This window comes from Mustelus asterias, chromosome 22 (genome assembly GCF_964213995.1).
Source record: "Mustelus asterias chromosome 22, sMusAst1.hap1.1, whole genome shotgun sequence".
NCBI classification, from domain to species: Eukaryota; Metazoa; Chordata; class Chondrichthyes; order Carcharhiniformes; family Triakidae; genus Mustelus; species Mustelus asterias.
The window spans coordinates 4,046,731-4,066,645 of record NC_135822.1 but is presented as its reverse complement, the minus strand read 5'-3'; the positions used below and the strand labels follow the sequence as shown (position 1 = coordinate 4,066,645).

Genomic DNA, 19,915 nt, shown 5'->3' with positions numbered 1-19,915 from the left:
TGGGATGAGGCAAAGACTGTCCGCAATAAGTTGGGAAACTACGCTCACGGGTAGAAAACAACTGAGGAACATTGGAGGGTATTCAAAGAAAATTTAATGCTATTCAGCAGCAGTTTGTGCCCATGAGAAGGAAAAGTTCTGCCTCACTTAAAAACACAGTAAGAAGTCTAACAACACCAGGTTAAAGTACAACGGGTTTATTTGGGAGCAAACGCCACTAGCTTTCGGAGCGTGCTGCTCCTTCGTCAGGTGGAGTGGGAGACCTGCTCACAAACAGGGCATACAGAGACACAAACTCAATTTACAGAACAATGATTAGAATGCGAGTCTTTACAGCTAATCAAGTCTCAAAGGTACAGACAATGCGAGTGGAGAGAGCATTAAGCACAGGTTAAAGAGATGTGTATTGTCTCCAGACAGGACAGCTAGTGAGATTTTGCAAATCCAGATAAGTTGCGGGGGTTACAGATAGTGAGACATGAACCCAAGATCCCGGTTGAGGCCGTCCTCATGTGTGCGGAACTTGGCTATCAGTTTCTGCTCAGTGACTCTGTGTTGTCGTGAAGGCTGCCTTGGAGAACGCTTACCCGAAGATCAGAGGCCGAATGTCCGTGACCGCTGAAGTGCTCCCCAACAGGATGAGAACAGTCTTGCCTGGTGATTGTCAAGCGGTGTTCATTCATCCGTTGGCGTAGCGTCTGCATGGTTTCCCCAATGTACCATGCCTCGGGACATCCTTTCTTGCAGCGTATCAGGTAGACAACGTTGGCCGAGTTGCAAGAGTATGTACCGTGTACCTGGTGGATGGTATTCTCACGTGAGATGATGGCATCCGTGTCGATGATCTGGCACGCCTTGCAGAGGTTGCTGTGGCAGGGTTGTGTGTGTCATAGTCACTGTTCTCCTGAAGGCTGGGTAGTTTGCTGCGGACAATGGTCTGTTTGAGGTTGTGCGGTTGTTTGAAGGCAAGAAGTGGGGGTGTGGGGATGGCCTTGGCGAGATGTTCATCTTCATCAAACATCCACACCCCCACTTCTTGCCTTCAAACAACCGCACAACCTCAAACACACCATTGTTCGCAGCAAACTACCCAGCCTTCATGAGAACAGTGACCACGACATCACACAACCCTGCCACAGCAACCTCTGCAAGACGTGCCGGATCTTCGACACGGATGCCATCATCTCACGTGAGAACACCATCCGCCAGGTACACGGCACATACTCTTGCAACTCGGCCAACGTTGTCTACCTGATACGCTGCAGGAAAGGATGTCCCGAGGCATGGTACATTGGGGAAACCATGCAGACGCTACGACAACGGATGAATGAACACCGCTTGACAATCACCAGGCAAGACTGTTCTCTTCCTGTCGGGGAACACTTCAGCGGTCACGGGCATTCGGCCTCTGATCTTCGGGTAAGCGTTCTCCAAGGCGGTCTTCACGACACACGACAACGCAGAGTAACTGAGCAGAAACTGATAGCCAAGTTCCGCACACATGAGGACGGCCTCAACCGGGATCTTGGGTTCATGTCACACTATCTGTAACCCCCACAACTTGCCTGGACTTACAAAATCTCACTAGCTGTCCTGTCTGGAGACAATACACATCTCTTTAACCTGTGCTTAATGCTCTCTCCACTCACATTGTCTGTACCTTTGAGACTTGATTAGCTGTAAAGACTCGCATTCCAATCATTATTCTGGAAATTGAGTTTGTGTCTCTGTATGCCCTGTTTGTGAGCAGATCTCCCACTCCACCTGACGAAGGAGCAGCGCTCCGAAAGCTAGTGGCGTTTGCTACCAAATAAATCTGTTGGACTTTAACCTGGTGTTGTTAGACTTCTTATTGTGTTTACCCCAGTCCAACGCTGGCATCTCCGCATCATCACTTAAAAACAGCCATGGACTTTGAAGGATGTAAGGGACAGCATAAAATTAAAAAGCTTATGAAAATGCAAAGAATAGTACAATCTCTCAGAATGGGACACATACAAAGACCAACAAAGGGCCACAAAGCGGCTTATAAGAGCGACAAAAAAAGGATTATGAAAGGAAACTTGCAGAGACTTTATAGTTATATAAAGGGAAAGTGACTGGTTAAAAACTCTATTGGCCCACTGAAGACTGAGGGTGGGAATGTTGTCAATGAACTTGGGGAAATTGCAGACTTGCTGAACGAGTATTTTGCTTCAGTATTCACAATAGAAAGGGAGGATAGCTTGCCGGAAGTCCCACAGAAACTAATAGAGGATCAGGAACAGGGTCTAAATAGAATTAGCTTAAGTGAATCATCAATAATGGGGAAACTAATGGAACTGAAGAGTAATTCCCAGGGCACGATGGTTTCCGTCCATGCATGTTAAAGGAGGGAGAAGAGCACATTGTCAGTGCCCTAACTAATCTTTCAAAGTTCCCTAGATTCAGGAATCATACCCCTGGACTGGAAATTGGATCATGTCACTCTGCTCTTAAAGAATGGTGACAGAGGAAACCAGGGAATTACAGACCAGTTTGCCTAACGTCTGTGGTGGGGAAATTGTTGGCATCTTTATTCAAGGATTGCATAACTGATCATCTCGAAATTACAGTTAATCGGGGAGAGTCAGCATGGATTCATGACGAGTAGGTCATGCCTGACAAACCTCATAGAATTCTTTGAAGAGGTGATAAAGATGGTGGACAGAAGCAAGTCAATGGATGTTGTTTATATGGACTTCCAGAAAGCTTTTGATAAAGCCCCGCACAAGAGATTGTTAGCTATGGTGGAAGCCCATGGAATCGTAGGTAGATTGCTGACGTGGATAGGAAATTGATTGAGCAACACGAAACGGAGTTGTAGTAATGGGTAAATACTCAAATTGGGGGGATGTGACTAGTGGTGTCCCGCAGGGACTGTCTTGGGGCCTCAATTATTTACAATATTCATTAACGACATAGATAATGGCATAAAAAGTAAAATATCCAAATTTGCAGGTGACACAAAACTGGGCAGCATTGTAGGTAGTGTTGTGGACAACATTAAACTGCAACAGGATATTGATTGGGTGAATGGGCCAAGCTATGGCAAATGGATTTTAATATAAATAAGTGTAACGTTATCCATTTCAGATCAAAAAAGGATATATCAGGATATTTTTTAGAAGGCACTAAGTTAAATTTAGTGGATGTCCAACAATATTTGGGGGTTCGGGTGCATAGCTCCTTAAAATGCCACAAACATGTGCAGAAAATAGTCCAGAAGGCCAACGGAATGCTAGCCTTCATATCTAAAGGGCTGGAGTATAGGGAAGCAGGTGTTATCAAAAGAGAAAAGGCTGGAAAATCTCAGCAGGTTTGGCAGCATCTGTAAGGAGAGAAAAGAGCTGACGTTTCGAGTCCAGATGACCCTTTTGTCAAAGCTTTGTTCCAGCATTCGCAGTAACTTGCTTTTATTTTTTGAAGCAGATGTTGTGCTGCAGTTGTACAAAACCTTAGTTAGACCTCACTTAGAGTATTGTGAGCAGGTATGGGCACCACACCTTAGGAAGGATGTTTTGGCCTTGGAAGGAGTTCAACACAGGTTTACAAGAATGGTGCCTGGACTCCAGGGGTCAGGTAACGAGGAGAAATTAGACAAATTAAGCCTTTACGTGGCCACAGATCAGCCATGATCTTATTGAATGGCAGAGCAGGTGGAGGGGCTGAATGGCCAACTCCTGTTTCTATATTCCTACATAGAGTATAATGTCATGTTGGGACAGAGCTGTGTGTAGATGCAAGCATGGAGACAGCACCTAGCTTTTACCCTTTTACTGTATACATGTATATTGTTACCAGTAGTTAATATTTACTGTTGAACAACCTAAGAGTATGATATTTTATTGTGACCTACCAAACTACTGAACATCTTGTAACATGGTGGTGGCAAATGGAACAATTCAAAACCTCACAAAGACTGCAGAAGAACATTAAAATCCTGGAAAACCAATGAAGCATTCTGACCTGAAGAAAAGGTCAAAAAGTGAAGGAGCAGAAGGAAATCGTCGGAGAAAAGCTCCAAAGAGAAGCTGAAGACAGAAATAAGGCTCTTCACTGCAGCCAAAGACTCCATGGAATCCTGTGGAAGTCCAGCTTCAAAACCCAGGCAGTGAAGAATCAGCAGACCTCGCATGGATGAGCTAAAGATTCAAAACTCCCTGGACTAAGCAAGTACTGAAAAAGTTCAGACACTACAGTGGTCAGAAATTACTACTTAAATCACAGTGTGATACCCGAGTCTACGCCCAAACACATGACGGCTTCAAAACCCAGCAAAAGCTGGGATGCGACAATTCAACAACCTGAAAACATAACGCTAAAGCCCCATGAGAACTCTTACCAATGGGTCCAGGCATCCATTGTTGAAAAAAATCTAAACATTGAGATCATGAGCAGCATTACTGTGGGAGCCTAACACTACCAGCAAGTGTGGGAAAACCCTTCCTGCAGAAACGCTGCATCAGCTTGGATTTTCTGAAATCTCTTCAAGCTAAATCTGAATGTAAAAATATTTAACCATTGATCTGAAATTCACCCTTCTCAATCAATTTTGACTTATCCAAGGCCCAGATCAATCACAGAATTGGGAATCTAGAGAGATTCGTTAGATACAGGATTCAGATCTGGATAACAAGACAGAAGGTGGCACGGTAGCATAGTGGTTAGCACTGCTGCTTCACAGCTCCAGGGACCTGGGTTCGATTCCCGGCCTGGGTCACTGTCTGTGTGGAGTTTGCACATTCTCCTCGTGTCTGCATGGGTTTCCTCCGGGTGCTCCGGTTTCCTCCCACAGTCCAAAGATGTGCGGGTTAGGTTGGTTGGCCATGCTAAAAATTGCCTTAGTGTCCTGAGATGCTTAGGTTAGAGGGATTAGTGAGTAAATATGTGGGGGTAGGGCCTGGGTGGGATTGTGGTCGATGCAGACTCGATGGGCCGAATGGCCTCTTTCTGTACTGTATGATTCCTATTAAAAAAAAGCTAAACAAGATAACATACTATCAGTAGGCCTGATAGCTGATGGTATATAGCTAGACAAGGGATAAACAAATTATCTACAAAATTCAGTGAAGTTTTAAATTGGTGTGACATTTGTTTAACCTCCAAAATAACAAAATCCTTGAAAAGGCAAATTTATTAAACGTGTCTGGCAGCCAGGAGAACCTGTGGACTTCTTTGTTAATGAGCTATACAGAATGGCCAAAGGCTATGATTACAGTGCCCTAAAATCTGAGCTCATCACAGATAGAATTGATGTAGTTGCGGACAATGACGTGCTTCAAGTGAAGGAAGATCTAACCTTTTGAGAGAGCCACTCAGATTGACAGGCAATCTGACAGTCCAAAGATGTGCGGGTTAGGTTGATTGGCCATGCTAAAAAATTGCCTCTTAGAGTCCTGAGATGCGTAGGTTGGAGGGATTAGTGGGTAAATATGTAGGGATATGGGGGTAGGGCCTGGGTGTGATTGTGGTCGGTGCAGGCTTGATGGGCCGAATGGCCTCTTTCTGCACTGTCGGATTCTATGATTCTATGATCTGAAATCCATTTACAGCACAGATCCATATTAAGAGAAGAAAATACTGTGGTACAAAGTAAACTCCACAGTCCAGCTCATGAAACAGCACAGCAACAGAGGCAGTCCAGGCAAAGGGAAGTAATATCCTCACTGACCAGTTAAGTGGCCATGTCAGCAATGTGGAGCAAAGCCTTCCACAGCTGTGATTAGCGTCTTATGATTTCAGTCCAATGCTTTCATTGTAACTGAAAAATACATTTGTGAAAAACAGGGACAGCCCAGAGGAATCCAACTTTGGTTTTAGGCATTATTCTGGAACCATTGAAGTATGGTGTCAAACAATCTTCCAGCTGGTGTGTGTCATCAATAATCAGTCTTTTTCTCTCCTGAGCAGTGATGTTTGTGTTGCCCTAAATCTCCTCAAAACAGCAGAAGATTTTTTTTTATTAGTGTCACAAGTAGGCTTACATTAACACTGCAATGATATTACTTTGAAAATCCCCTAGTCACCACACTCCGACGCCTGTTCAGGTACACTGAGGGAGAATTTAGCAAGGACAATGCACCTAACCAGCAAGTCTTTCGGACTGTGGGAAGAAATCAGAGCACCCAGAGGAAACCCACGCAGACACGGTGAGAACGTGCAAACTCCACAGAAAAAGTGACCCAAGCTGTGAATCGAACCCGGAGCCCGAGTGCTGTGAGGCAGCAGTGCTAACCATTGTGCCACCATGCCGCCTGTATTGTCAAGAGAACCACATATAAATTATACAGAATTGCAAGTTCCCAAGAACTCACAGAAGAAAGGTCCTCCTGGCTGGGACTGTAGCTCTGAATTGACTTCTCTCTTTGTCGAGCCAGTTTATCCACGTCCTGTACAGATGCCAGAAGCCCCTCATTGGTCAGACCAACCAACCACTCACATGGTTACCATGATGCCTCAAGCGGATGGTCATCTAGAAAGGAACCAGTAACCAGAAGAGCCTCAACCTCCTGCTGAAAGACAAACCCAGAGACCACAAAAGAGATGCTGTAATCCCCAGTCAGCATGACGATGGCAGAGACCATGCTAGAAAAGAGTAGCAGCCATCCATTGGTCACAGCATAGCACATGGCCAAACAAAGAGGTGAGCTTAATACTAACATGCTCACAACAGGAAGGACCCTCTTCTGCCCCCACCTTTGCTATGGCGAACTGCATGAAGGAGGAAAAGGGAGAACACTATAGAGATGGGCTGAGAGTTCCTTCGCCCTGTGGAAAATGGGATAAACCAGCTATCTTCCGTCACTACAGTTAGGGAATTGGTAAAGAACGATTCAATGCCAAAGAACAGAAAAAAGATAATGAAGATATCCAGATGGCAGAATAACTTCCAACTCAACAAAGTTTACCTGCAGCAATAGAGCCTACCACACTGATTGGGATTGTAACAGCAAGCAGAGATGAATCAATGTTGTAGACGATGGTACAGAATTTCTAACAGAAGCAGCGTAGATAGGGTCAGGTTCCAACTTAGGCCAGAACTCCCTTTCTGTGATGTTGCTAGTTCAGTGATAAACTGCAAACTGAGACTTTGCAGTTCAGCAAGGCAATATTACTGGTTCCACATGCCAGAGGTGTTTGTCACATGACTTCCAACTCTCCAGATTGTTTTTGCCGAAGAATGTGCATCCCTCACCTGGGTCCTTGAGATTGTTGAATGTCTCAATCATCAGGAATTGAAAGGAAGGTTGGAGGTCCCTTTGTATGGATAGATGAGTAGATGCTGGTGGACCAGCCTAGGTTATAGGCTGATGGCCTTTGAATCACTCTCTGAAATTTGTCTGTGCAACCCTTCAGGGATAACGATGTGCAAATTTCCCCCATACTGCCAGGTAGCTTCAGTTGTTCAGGGTCACAGGCATGCGCCAAAGTCTTGCTGCAATTCGCACTGGCGGGATCTTATGGTCCCACCAATGGCGCACCCCTGGGAGCAACACGTTGTCTCCACAGCTGCGAAACACACTGCAGAGAGGGAGAAAAATCCCACCCAACAATTTTGGGTCTTTTTCTGGTTTGAAATAGCAGTTAGCAATGAGCTTATCTCTGTATATTTTGTTTTTTAAAAAAAAATACAGGGTGAGGTCTTGGTCCCTCACACCTATTTTAAATCTGGGCAGTTTTAGTGAAAAACCCATTAAATTGTTGAGTAAACTGGAGTACATTAAACAATAACAGGAAGCATGGTCCAGATTTTTAGGTCCCAACAGCAGGAGACACACATCAGGGGAGCCTCTAATGATGGTCCCACTGGGCCGCGCTCTCAAGACGCAGGGACCAGTAATGGGTAAATTTGAACAAATTACACAGATTTGAAGTGCCCTGTATTAGAGCTGGTCACCACAAGCACAGAACTGCATTTCAAACTGCCCTTAATACAAGTTCAGTTCCAATGATCTGGTGTTGATTTTGATACATTTATTTTTCAGGTACACAGTTCGAAGATACTGTGTGTGAGGGGTGCCCTGAAGGAACGTATTCGAACAATGATTCATCAACTCACACATGTGAGAAATGGACTGTGTGAGTACATCGAAAAGAATCCAGAATGTTTATACTTGCAACATCAGTGTGCAGCTGGTTGTAATTTTTAAAATTCATTCATGAGATATTGGTGCCACTGGCTAGTGGGGAATTTGAACGTAACAGTATGTGGTTGTTTATTTATTAGTGGCACAAGTAGGCTTACATTAACACTGCAATGAAGTTAATGTGAAAATCCCGGGGATCGAACCCAGATCCCTGGCACTGTGAGGCAGCAGTGCTAACCACTGTGCCACCCCTGCCCCGTTGCTGAGGAACGCTGTCATTTTGTGCCGGTTGGGACAGGTGTTGGGTTGTTAAAGAAGCAAAAGGTGCAGCATATTTGGAATGAAACAAGAACCCAACGGTGCCTGCATTTAACCAGTGCTACCTCAGAGGCAAACGCAATACCCCGGAGGGACAGTTAGGGCAGTGCTTTAGTAACATTAAAAACCAATTGTCTGAAGATTTATCTCTGCATTCTGACTTTATCTGCCAGCAACCTGGTTTCCAGGGCTGTGAGAAGCTCGACAGAATGAACCAGGTGAGAGCACAACAGGACTAACGGAACCCTGAAAATGAAAAATTGACCCAGGAAAGGTGTTTATTTCCCAAAGTGAAAGGATTTTGCTTACAGGAATTGTTCTGTGCTTCTTGTGGGTAACCAATAAACTATACCAACAAATTGAGGGATAAATTCAAAAGGCAGAATAAACTAAATTAAAGGGATACAATGGCTGGGATTCTTGCAAAACAAAAGTGCCCAATGGTTGGGAAAATGGGAGAATTTCCTGCCCCTGTTTTGGGTATACTTAGTTTAATGAATCTCCAGCACTCTGTAATGCACAGAGTGCCACGGAGAGATTCACGCCAAAACGTGGGATGGCAGGGCCTCATCCCACTGGAGAGGCCAGCAGCATAGTGCTCAGCGGGTCACTGCGCATGCACCAATCTGTCAGTGGGGAGATCGGCACTTGTGCACTGGCCACCTCCCGATCACCCCCTCCCTTCCCCACTGATCCCATCGCAGAGTGCGCAGTGGGCTCCTCTTCCCTGCCCATGGAACTGCCTGGTGCTCCTTGGCACCGGCTTGATGGTAATGGTAGGGTGGCGGATGTGCTGGGTCGTGCGGTTATAGATTGTGATTGAATTCAATTCTGCTGCTGCTGATGGCCCACAGCACCTCCATAGATAACCACATTTGAGCTGTTGGATCTGTTCTAAGTCTGTCTCAATAAGCACGACGGCAGTTCCACACAGTAGAGGGTGTCCTCAATGCGAAGACAATACTTGGTCTCCACACGCACTATATGGTGGTTACTGCTACCGATACTGTCATCGACAGGTGCATCTGTGACAGCCAGACTGGTGAATGTGTGGCCAAGTCAGTATTTCCCTCTAGATGGTTTCCTTATTCCCCCTGCTGCTGGCTTCAGCAGAAATGTCCTTCAGGACCTGGCCAGCTCAGTCATTGGTGCTTCTGGAATCAGTAGAGCCACTTCTGGTGATGGACATTGAAGTACCCCACCCAAGAACATTTTGTGTCCTTGTCACCCTCATTGCTGCTTCCAGGCAATGTTCAACATGGAGGAGGACTGATGCACCGGTTGGTGCAGTAGGTGGCAATCAGCAGGAGGTTTCCTTGTCCAGGTTTGACCTGATGAGCCTGTTAATAGTAAATGACACTTTACTACCCTCAGTCATCTTTCCTCCTATGTTAATGGTTAATAACTGTTACAGAAGTGTCTGACAGACTCCTTTCGTGTTCACCTGATATTATCACAAGTAGGCATTTCTAGATTTTTAACTAATCTAGTCTTTTCTCTAAAATTTTCTTTTTCTAGATTTTTAAAATTTTAGAGAAAAGACCAGTTAGTGTTTCAGTTCGATCCTTCGGCAGAGCTCAGTTCTGAGGTTTTACTTCAATAAAACTCTTTTAATTCTGTTACAAGAATTGGGTGTCACTGGCTAGGCCAGCATTTATTGCCTTTTAGCCACTGCACTCTTTCTGATTTATGAACACCCACAGTGCTATTAGGAAGGGAGTCCCAGAATTTTGATTCTGTGTCAGTGCAGGAACAGCAATATCGTTCCAATCAGGCTGGAGTGTGTCATGAAATAACAGACCTCATTATAGTCTTTGGAAGAGGGGTTTGGGAGTTATTCAAGGTGCCCTGGCCAATAGTTATTTTGGTCAAATCAAATGGATCAGCCTTCAATCGTTTCCTGCAATGGTAATAGCAAATTGAATTCAGACTCAACTGGGCTTGGAATAAGATTTCAATAAGAGATTAATTGTAACAAATTAGTTATAATTATATAAACAAATATAGTAGATATTTGTGTTGATTTAATATTTTCGACATTTTCCGCAGTTGTGAGGAAATCAAACAAAAGCAGGTCACACTCGGAACTGCTAGAACTGACACGGTGTGTGAAGAAGAAAAGAGTAGGACCGTCGTTATAATTGCAGCTGTTATCGTGCCCGTGTTGTTGATCATAGCTGGTCCAGTGCTTTTATATCTTTGCAAGAAAAAGGGGAAGCAATCAAAATCTATAGGTGAGTAATTCATTTGAGTTACTGTGTGCATCTTCCTGTGCGAGGATGATTTTCCAAATTCTTTCAGTTAGATTACAAATAATTTTCCTTCTTTTACAAAAAAGTTGCCAGAGACCCAGATGACCATAGGCTGCTCTCTCTACTGAGTGATTTTAACCTGAGGATCACCACACCTCAGGCAAGGGGCAAGGTTGAGAAGGTGGAGCCTTCATGAATAACCTCAGCCGGTATGAGAATTAAACCCACACTGTTGGCGTTGCTGTGTATCGCTAACCAGCCGTCCAGCCAACTGAGCCAAACCAATCCCCTTTTTCAACACTGTAAACTGGAATCAAACCTGCGTGGAAATTTGGCAGCAGGAGGTCACAGCAGAGAAATCCTGGGATTGGTATCTGACAATTAGTGGGAAGGGGGTTTGGAGAGGCTCATTCAGGATGGGGAAAAGTGCAGATGGGAATTGATGGTACCACAGCGGTTGGGTACACTTCAGAAAGTCTGGGCAGTGGTTTTTGGGGGTAATGGGGACATTCCTGATCCTCCTGGTCCACAAGGAGTCCGAGCTCAGATTTTCTCGTTGATACTTTGCTGCCAGCAGTGTAGGGATCCTCCTGACTGCTTCTTTATTACTTGGCAGCTTTATGACATCTTTGGGCTGAGACTTTGGGCTACCAGTAAATTAAATCCAATCTGCGCGGAGTTGAGAGCCTTGGTTACCTTCAAATTTGGCAAAGGCAAGATAGTGGCAGGCAGGTGCCATGCAACCTCGGACTGTTAAGTCACCTCAGCGTAATTTTAACCATTGCTGTGTACAATGAGTGGAGGTTAAAATGGAGACCTGCGTGTTATTTGCTAAGATGAACACCTTCATGTTAATAAACAGTGGGACAAAAATTGAATACATCCAGTTAACAGCACTTATTCTATTTTTTTTTCTTTTATTGACAGATATCAAGCACAGACGGGCTGAAATGGTAAATAAACATTTTAATATACATAGTCAAGCATATAAAATCGTAATATCTGCAAACCTAAAAGCTCAAAACATTCCACAATCATATTCCAATATCATTTTAAAGTTAGCATCATATTAGTATTTTCTCCTGTCCAAGATCTCGATTCCGCTCTGTTTGTTTTGGTAACTTGCTTGGGGCGGGCTCCCTGGCAGCATGCACCGCGCTGGTATGCTGGCTGCTCCCGAAACTGGAAATCTCTCTTGGCCAGTGTCAGAATATCGTGGTTTCTTTGCTTGCCCGTTTTTCCTTGCCCAAAGATGGGTTTCACAAGTATGTTCAACCAGGGACCTGGGTCTGCGGTAGGGGACTCACCCAAACCTATGGATGTTACTATTCAAAGATCCTCGCATCTCTTGGGCCCCTTAATCCGCATTCTCCCAAGCTAAGGCCAGTTCTATGGCTTGTTTTAAATCTAGGTTTGGCTCTGTCAGAAGTCTCCTTTGGGTTGCTAGATCATCTGTACCGCACACTAAATGGTCTCTCAGCATTTCTGGTAATGCTGTGCCATATTTGCAATGCTCTGCCAGTTCTCTTAGTCGCATCAGGAATTCCGTCACTGATTCCCCTGCAAATCTAGCAGTTGTATTGAACCTGTACCGTTGCAAGATCATGGAAGGTTTAGGATCGTAATGACTTGCCACCATTTCTACTAGCTCTTCGAAGGTCTTGGACTCCGATGTTTCCAGATATGTCAGAGCTTTTATAATACTGAATGTTGCAGCCTCACACGCAGTCAACAGAATGACCTTTTGCCGAGTAGCTCCTTCTATTTTGTTTGCTCAAAAGAAGTACCTCATTTTCTCAGCATATTGTGGCCAGTCCTCAATACTCACGTCGTATGGTTCCAACATCCCAAAAAAATGGCATTGCAAAACTGAACAACACAGGCTTACCAAGTTTTGATGAGCAGTGTTACCAAAATGTTCCTTGTACCTCATCGCCAATACAATAATTCCAGGAGTCGGCTGTAAAGGAACCATGCTTTTATTGCACTAAATGAAAATAAACAATAACCACAAGCCCGTGGTGAACACACAGGTCCCAATTGGGACTAAAAGGTTAATGGGCCCTCTCAGGGTCTTGCTTTATACAGGGCTTGGTATACGAGCTCCACCTGGATGGCTCATTACCAATCCCCAGGGAGCTCATATTCAACAAGCCCAACTTGGAGGTCAATGAGTGATTCCCCACGCAGATCGTGGGGGTCATCACAGTTATGGAGAAGAACAGTTTGAAATTGTTTCTGCTTTCCAGATTAAGAGGATGTGACTGTGCTAATGGAATGATGGTAAACTTTGAAGTGCTCAAATCAAAATTGGCCATAAATAGTCAAGATAAACGCTTGTCATGTACACTTCAGATTATGGGGAAAGATGTTAACAGGGATTATCAGCTCTGGGCATACGGGGAAAAGAGGATGAGTCAGGTGGCACAGTGGTTAGCACTGCTGCATCACAGCACCAGGGACCGGGTTCGATTCCCGGCTTGGTTCACTGTCTGTATGAGTCTGCACGTTTTCCCTGTGTTTGCGTGGGTTTCCTCCGGCTGCTCCGGTTTCCTTCCACAGTCCAAAAGACGTGCTGGTTAGGCGCATTGGCCATACAAAATTCTCCCTCAGTGTACCCGAACAGGCGCCGGAGTGTGTGGCGACTCGTGTCAGAGAGATTGATCTCCCAGCTGGAAACATCAGAATTCTCAAGGTTACGTGTGGTGTTTCTAAACTAACAGTGATAATTAATACAGAGCATAGAACAAATATCCTGTTTCATTCAGTGTTACATTCAGAAGGTTTAACTCGGACAAGTGAACCATTAATTTCAAAATGTGACTTTCCACATTTGCAAGTTTAATAACATTTTTTTTCATGTTAGGGACAAAGTCCACAAAGTGCCGACCAGCCTTTGATGGAAAAAACAGGCTGCTCCAGGGAGAAAACAGAAAATTCAAACAAGGACCAAACAACAGGATCCTCTGTGCAAATTGTGACAGCAGATGCAGCATGTTATACTAAGTACAACACACTTCCCTTCTGAATTTATATTGTATCATATTTTCCCTCAGGCTCTCCCCTTTTCTGCTTTTCTCTCCCACAGTGATGCAGATTGGGTTACGGTTCCTCTGGTGTCTGTACCTTGCACAAATATCCATTTTTTACCTGCAAATTGTTTAATTGGTGGAGGGGCAGTGATTACATAACAGGGAAGCCAGATGTAGAATCAGATTGGTTGAGATAAGAAATGGTAAAGGAAGAGGTCACTCGTGGGAGTCAGACCCCAAACAGTTGATGCTATGACCATACATACGAATTAGGAGCAGGAGTCGGCCACTCGGCCCTTCAATCCTGCTCTGCCATTCAATAAGATCATGGCTGATCTGATTGTAACCTCAACCTCACATTCCTGCTTACCCTCGATAAATTTTCACCCCCTTGCTTATCAAGGATCTGACTCGCTCTGTCTTAAAAATATAGAAAGGGCGCAATCTTCCCAAAAATTCTAAAGGCAGAATTTTCTCCAAAAAAATTCATAGTCGATCAGGTGTGAAAATGGCAGGTTTTCTTGCTGTTTTTTTCAACAAGGCAAGTATCGGGAATTTACGGCACTCTGTAACAGGAGCTGTCATGCAATTCTCGCCAGTAGGGGTGTGGAGCCTCAGCTCACCTGTGAAGCCAGCTGTTGAGCTCTAGGGGAGCCATTGCAGGCCCCAATCTCCCAGTATACAGTGTACTGAGACCCCTCCGGTCCTCCCCGCCCCCCCCCCAACATCATCGCCACAGACATCTGCAGAGTTCTACCCACCTCCCACCCCCTATCGCTGCTCCAGCTGATGAAACCCACACCCAGCAGAGATCCCCCTCCCACCCCCCCCCCCCTCCTCCCAGGCCCCGCTCCTTGGCACTGCCAGGGTGGGCAATGCCAGGATACAGGCCTGCTCCCAACCACCCAGGAACTTCAATGCCTCCACTCCCATCAGCGAGACCATCACGTCTGGCCCCGTTGGTGGGGACCATCTGTGATTTTCACCAATGAGGACCTCAGCAACCGAGGGGGGTCAACATAAGTGAGCCCGGACAATGGAGATCAGACTCGTCAATGACATGTAAATCATGTCATTGAGATTGAAATCGGGTGCGAGGCTGATTTTGCCGGCAAAACAGTCCTGCTAAGATCGCGAAAGACGAGAAACTGTGCGCGAACCTGATTTTTCACCTCCCACCCTGTCTTACCGGCTTACAATGCCGATCGACCGGCGTGGCGAGCCGGTATGATCGCGCCCCAAGCGTCATAAAAGTCTGAAACCAGGTTTTCCAGTGAGCTACCCTGCGCAATCTTCCCACATTCTGTCAATTTTTTTTAGCAGCTGGGAGATTCACGCTGGTGGGGGTGGGGAGGTGGCAGAGCCTATGCTCACCAGGGAAGCTGGCTGAAGACTGCTCGGGATGCAGTACTGCAGGCGGCTCAATCACTGAGTGCACTGGGAGATATCCTGCCAATCCTCCCCCACGGACATTGACTCCAACCCCCCATCATCACCGACAGTGTAACCCCTCATGGCAACATGGGTCGCGGGCATCGGGACCCTCCCAATGAGTCCCCCATCACAATTCCCTCTGCAGCCTCCCCTCACGCACCCCTTTTGCCGATTATCCACCTTTCACACCCCACCTTTACCAATCACCCCCCGCTTGCATACCCAATCCCTTGCAGAGCTCCCTCATTGCCTTCCTCTGAAGTGCTTCCCTCTTATGCAGAGCTCCCCACTTCCCTCACGCCCTGTTGTCCCATCCCCACTCAGGCCCATCTTCTTGGCACGACTGCCATAGTTATGATGCCCAGTGGGCAGTGCCAGTGTGCCTGGTGAGTAGTTCCAGGCTAACAATGCCTGATGGGCACTGCCCAACCTTGCCGCCGAGCACCCAGGTGCTTCAATGACATGGCCATGGCACCTGGTCCCTGTTGGTGGGACCACGAGTAATTCTATGAGGCAGGAAATGTCCAGGAGGCCAGATTTGTTGGTTCTTAAAACTTTCCCAATCCTGTTGTTTACCACTTCTCTTTGCCACATTGTGGGGGCGATTTTACCATTGCGCCCTGAGCAGGGCGAGACGGTAAGATTGTGCGAGAGCCAAAAAATCGATTTCTCGCCTCTTGCAACTTTACCGGTACCGGATATTTGGCGAGGTCAACCTTGAATCCACTTCCAGCGCGAGGCTGAATAAATTATTTAAATATATTTAAAACGTATTTTACATAGATTTAATGAGCCCAGGAGGCTATCGTCCAGACTCATTTGCCTCTGTGGCTTCCAACATGAATCCAGCAACGTGGATCAATCACGAAGGCCTTGCCGGTAGAACCGGAGGCCATTGAGGCCCCCCCACCCTCCCCGGGTGGTCCAGGGCAAGGGGGAGTGCCCCTTGGTCAGTGCCAGCCTGACACCCAGGCATGGGGAGGGAGGGGGGACACGCTGCCACTCTGCAATGGGATCAGTGGAGGGAGGGAGGGGGATGATCAAGGCTGGCATTGGTGGGGGGGGTTGGGTAACCAATCGTACGGGGGGTCAGCGACCGATCACGGATGGGGGAAGAGAGGGAGAGGGCAATCGGTCTGGGCAGGTGGTAGGGGTCACAATAGGCTGCGGACTCCCACATAGCTGGGGGGTGGCTGTGTTTGTGAGGCATGTACTTTGTGGGAGCTCTGGAGGCAGGCTGAGCGCAGCAGAGGCTGCGCAACAGGTCTCTGCGCATGCACAGGTCTCTAGCAGCAATGACGCCCTCTGCTGCTCTCAGCCAACATTCAGGTGACTTATGCCCCGCTCCCCTCACCCTACAGCGAGAAACCATTTCTGCTGATTTTTCATGCACTGAGTGCATAAGATAGCAGCTTTGAACTTGCCCAAAAAACAGATCTGAACCTCTCCCGTTTTCCCGCCCATCCTGGATTTAGAATTTTTTTGGTAAGATCAACCCCGGTATGTTTTCGTTTAATGCAGCCCCCATTTTTCCAAGTACTGATCCCAGTACCCCATGAATCGAAACCCACTTCTTCCATATCAGACTTTGAGCCATTTATTCATCTCTCTAATTTTACGTACCCCATGCCAATTTGCAAGAGATTATAACCTTGGAGGTTCAGTTGTTTAATTTCGTGCCTAGCTCCTCAAACTCTCCATGCAGAGAGATGGTGTCAAGTTTCTTGAGTGTTGTTGGAGCTGCAGTCATCCAGGCAAGTGGAGAGTATTCGATCACACTCCTGACTTGTGCCTTGTTTTGCCTCGCTCGTAAAATCCCACCTGAGGCCAATGGAGAATACCGTTCTGCGAGCCTCGCCCGCCCCGATTCCAGGACGGGTGAGGCGGTAAAATTCCAGCCATAAGACCCAGAGTGGACTTGATAGGGTTGATTCACAGGATGTTTCCTCTTGTAGGGGAGACTAAAACAAGGGGACTGATTTGGAAAATAAAATGTCTCTGTTTAAGACTGAGATGACGAGAAAATTTTCTCCCAGATGGCTGGGATGTCGAATTTGTTTCCCCAGGAAATAGTGGATGCTGTGTTTTTGAATTTATTTAAGGCAGAGTAGATGTTAAGCAAGGGAGTCAGGGGTTATGGGGGTGGGGGCTGCAGACAGGACGTAGACTGAGACCACAACCAGATCAGTTACGATCTTATTGAAAGCTGGAGCAGGTTTGAAGGGCCAAATGGCCGACTCCAACTTCTATGTTCCTATGTTGACCTCCTCTGTGCACATTTCCTTCCACGGTTAATGCATGGTGACGACAGAGGGAGAAATACTAAGGCCATTTGTAGATCCATTGTTGTCCCAGCTAAGATCAGCAAACATAGTACAGACATTTTTTTGTCATTCATTTCTCAAGTTACAAAGGCAGTCGTAGAGTGGACAGGGAAATGTGGGAAACCCTTAATCCATCTCCTTGTTTACTCCAAAAAACAATTCAAATTGAAGTTAATTCATGGTCCCCACAAAAGAGCCATACTAGATCCAAGCTGACAAGAACAGGCATTTCCCCGATCTGACACTTGATTTTAGCCAAAAAGCCGAGAGGTACAGACACGTTGACCGGAATACTTCGGCCATTCACACCCAGCCAGTGCTGCCAGCGAGAATGGAGAATTTGGCGCTCAGTGGGACTGGAGAATCCCAGCTGCAGGAGAAGTCGGAGAGTCTAGCCCATTGAATCTGGAAGGGTCTGGATCAACGTGTTTCAGTGCTAAAGCTTTCAGTGTGTTAACCCACCAAGCATCGTTTTTGACACCCTTTATGATTATGGTGTCCATGTAGTTTCACTTTCTGCAGATCAAACAGAAGGAACTTGCAAGTGACTACCTTTGGTGGATCTTCTGTACTCAAAAATCCTTTTAGAATCAGAAAGGTTACACTGCAGAAGAAGGCCATTCAGCCCATGTTCTCTATGCCGGCTCTCTGCAACTCATGATGCAGAATCCCATACCGATCACTAAACAACGTGATATGTTAACGATTCACTATTCCCTTAAAGTCAGAGTTACATGCTTTCAAGAACAACTTACAGGTTAATATAAAAACCTCTTAAGAAATATTTTGGCTCCACTGATTGTAACTACTTATGGACATACCAGGCAGAATTCTCTCAAAAAAATTCTAAGTGTCGAATTCGGGTGAAAACTGGAGTAATTCACACTGGTTTTTTCAGTGGGAGTTCAGAGAAGAATCTCCCACACTCTGTGCATTGCAGAGGTCACCAGGGTGAATATCATTAAATTTCAGGGGGCAGGGCCTATTCCTGCTGGAGAGGCTGAAATCACTGTCTGTGCGGAGTCTGCACATTCTCCCCGTATCTGTGGGGGTTTCCTCCAGGTGCTCTAGTTTTCTCCCGCGGTCTGAAAGACTTGCTGGTTAGGTGCATTGGCCATGCTAAAATTCTCCTTCCATACTTTACATTCCATTCCCCTTGCAACAAATGACAACATTCCATTTGCCTTCATAAATACTTGCTATCATTGTTGTGATTCATGTACCAGTATACCCGGATTCCTCTATGCCACAGAGTTTTTAAAAAGTTCCTTTCATGGGATGTGGGCATCGTTGGTGAGGCCATGTTTTATTGCCCTTGAAAAGAGTGGTTTGCTCAGTCATTTCAGAGGACAATGAAGAGTCGATCAGTTATTGTAGATCTGGAGACGCATATAGACCAGACCAAATAAAGATGGGAGTTCTCTTTAATTCCCAAAGCTTGTTGCTACCTCAAAGAACTCGAACACGATTTCCCTTTCACAAAACCATGTTGATTCTGCCTGATTGCATTGTGATTCTATGGGGCCCCCACTGTAACCTCCTTCATAATAGAGTCTAGCATTTCCCCAGTGATGGATGTTAGGCTAACTGGCCTGTAGTTTCCTGCTTTCTGTTGTCCTCCTTTTTGAATAGAGGATTCACATTCACTATTTTACAATCTAATGAAACCTTTCCACAATCTTGGCAATTTTGGAAAATTGAAACCAATGCATCTACAGTCTCAGCAGCCACTTCTTTTAACACTCTAGGATGAAGACCATCAGACCCAGGGACTTGTCAATCTTTAGTTCTAACAATTTTCTCAGTTCCCTTTACCTGGTAATTGTAATCTTTAAGCTCCTCCTTCCCTTTCAGCTCTTGATTTACAATTATTTCTGGGATGTTATTTATGTTTTCTGCAATGAAGATAGGCACAAAATATCTGTTCAATGTATCCAGCATTTCCTTATATCCCATTGTTAATTCCCCAGACTCACTCTCTGGAGGATCAACACTCATTATAGTTACTCTTTTCCTTTCTAAATACCTGTAAACACTAACTGTTTTCTTATATTTCCAGCCAGCTTTCTTTCATACTCTATAATTTTTGCCTCAATTCTTTTTGTCATTCCTGACTGTCTTATATTCTGTCCAATCTTCTGACCTGCCACTAATCTTCATTCCTTTTCTTTCAATTTTAAACTACCTTTAACTTCCTTTGTTTGCCACAAATGACGCATTCTTTTCCTAGAGTCTTTCCTTCTCACTAGAATGTATCTTTGCTAAGTGTTATGAAATAGCACCTCAAATGTCTGCCACTACATCTCTACTGATCTATTCCTTAATCTGATTTCCCAGTTGACAATGTCCTTTATTTAAGTTTAAAACATTAGTCTTAGACCACTCTTCTCTCCCTCAAACTGATTATGAAACTCAATCATGTCCTGATCACTTAAACCTGGGGGCTC

The 19,915-nt window shown here is 45.5% G+C and overlaps 1 protein-coding gene across 9 annotated transcripts in view; it reads left to right on the top strand.

Moving 5' to 3' along the window:
* Window positions 1-19,915, top strand: part of LOC144509816 (tumor necrosis factor receptor superfamily member 5-like) — a 125,887-nt gene that overhangs the window by 81,803 nt on the left and 24,169 nt on the right. For all 9 annotated transcript variants that reach the window (XM_078238660.1, XM_078238659.1, XM_078238658.1 and 6 more), the window contains 4 exons: window positions 8,007-8,100; window positions 10,476-10,660; window positions 11,606-11,631; window positions 13,545-13,684. In XM_078238660.1, coding sequence (XP_078094786.1) covers window positions 8,007-8,100; window positions 10,476-10,660; window positions 11,606-11,631; window positions 13,545-13,684 — 445 coding nt within the window. The remainder of the gene's footprint in view (window positions 1-8,006; window positions 8,101-10,475; window positions 10,661-11,605; window positions 11,632-13,544; window positions 13,685-19,915) is intronic.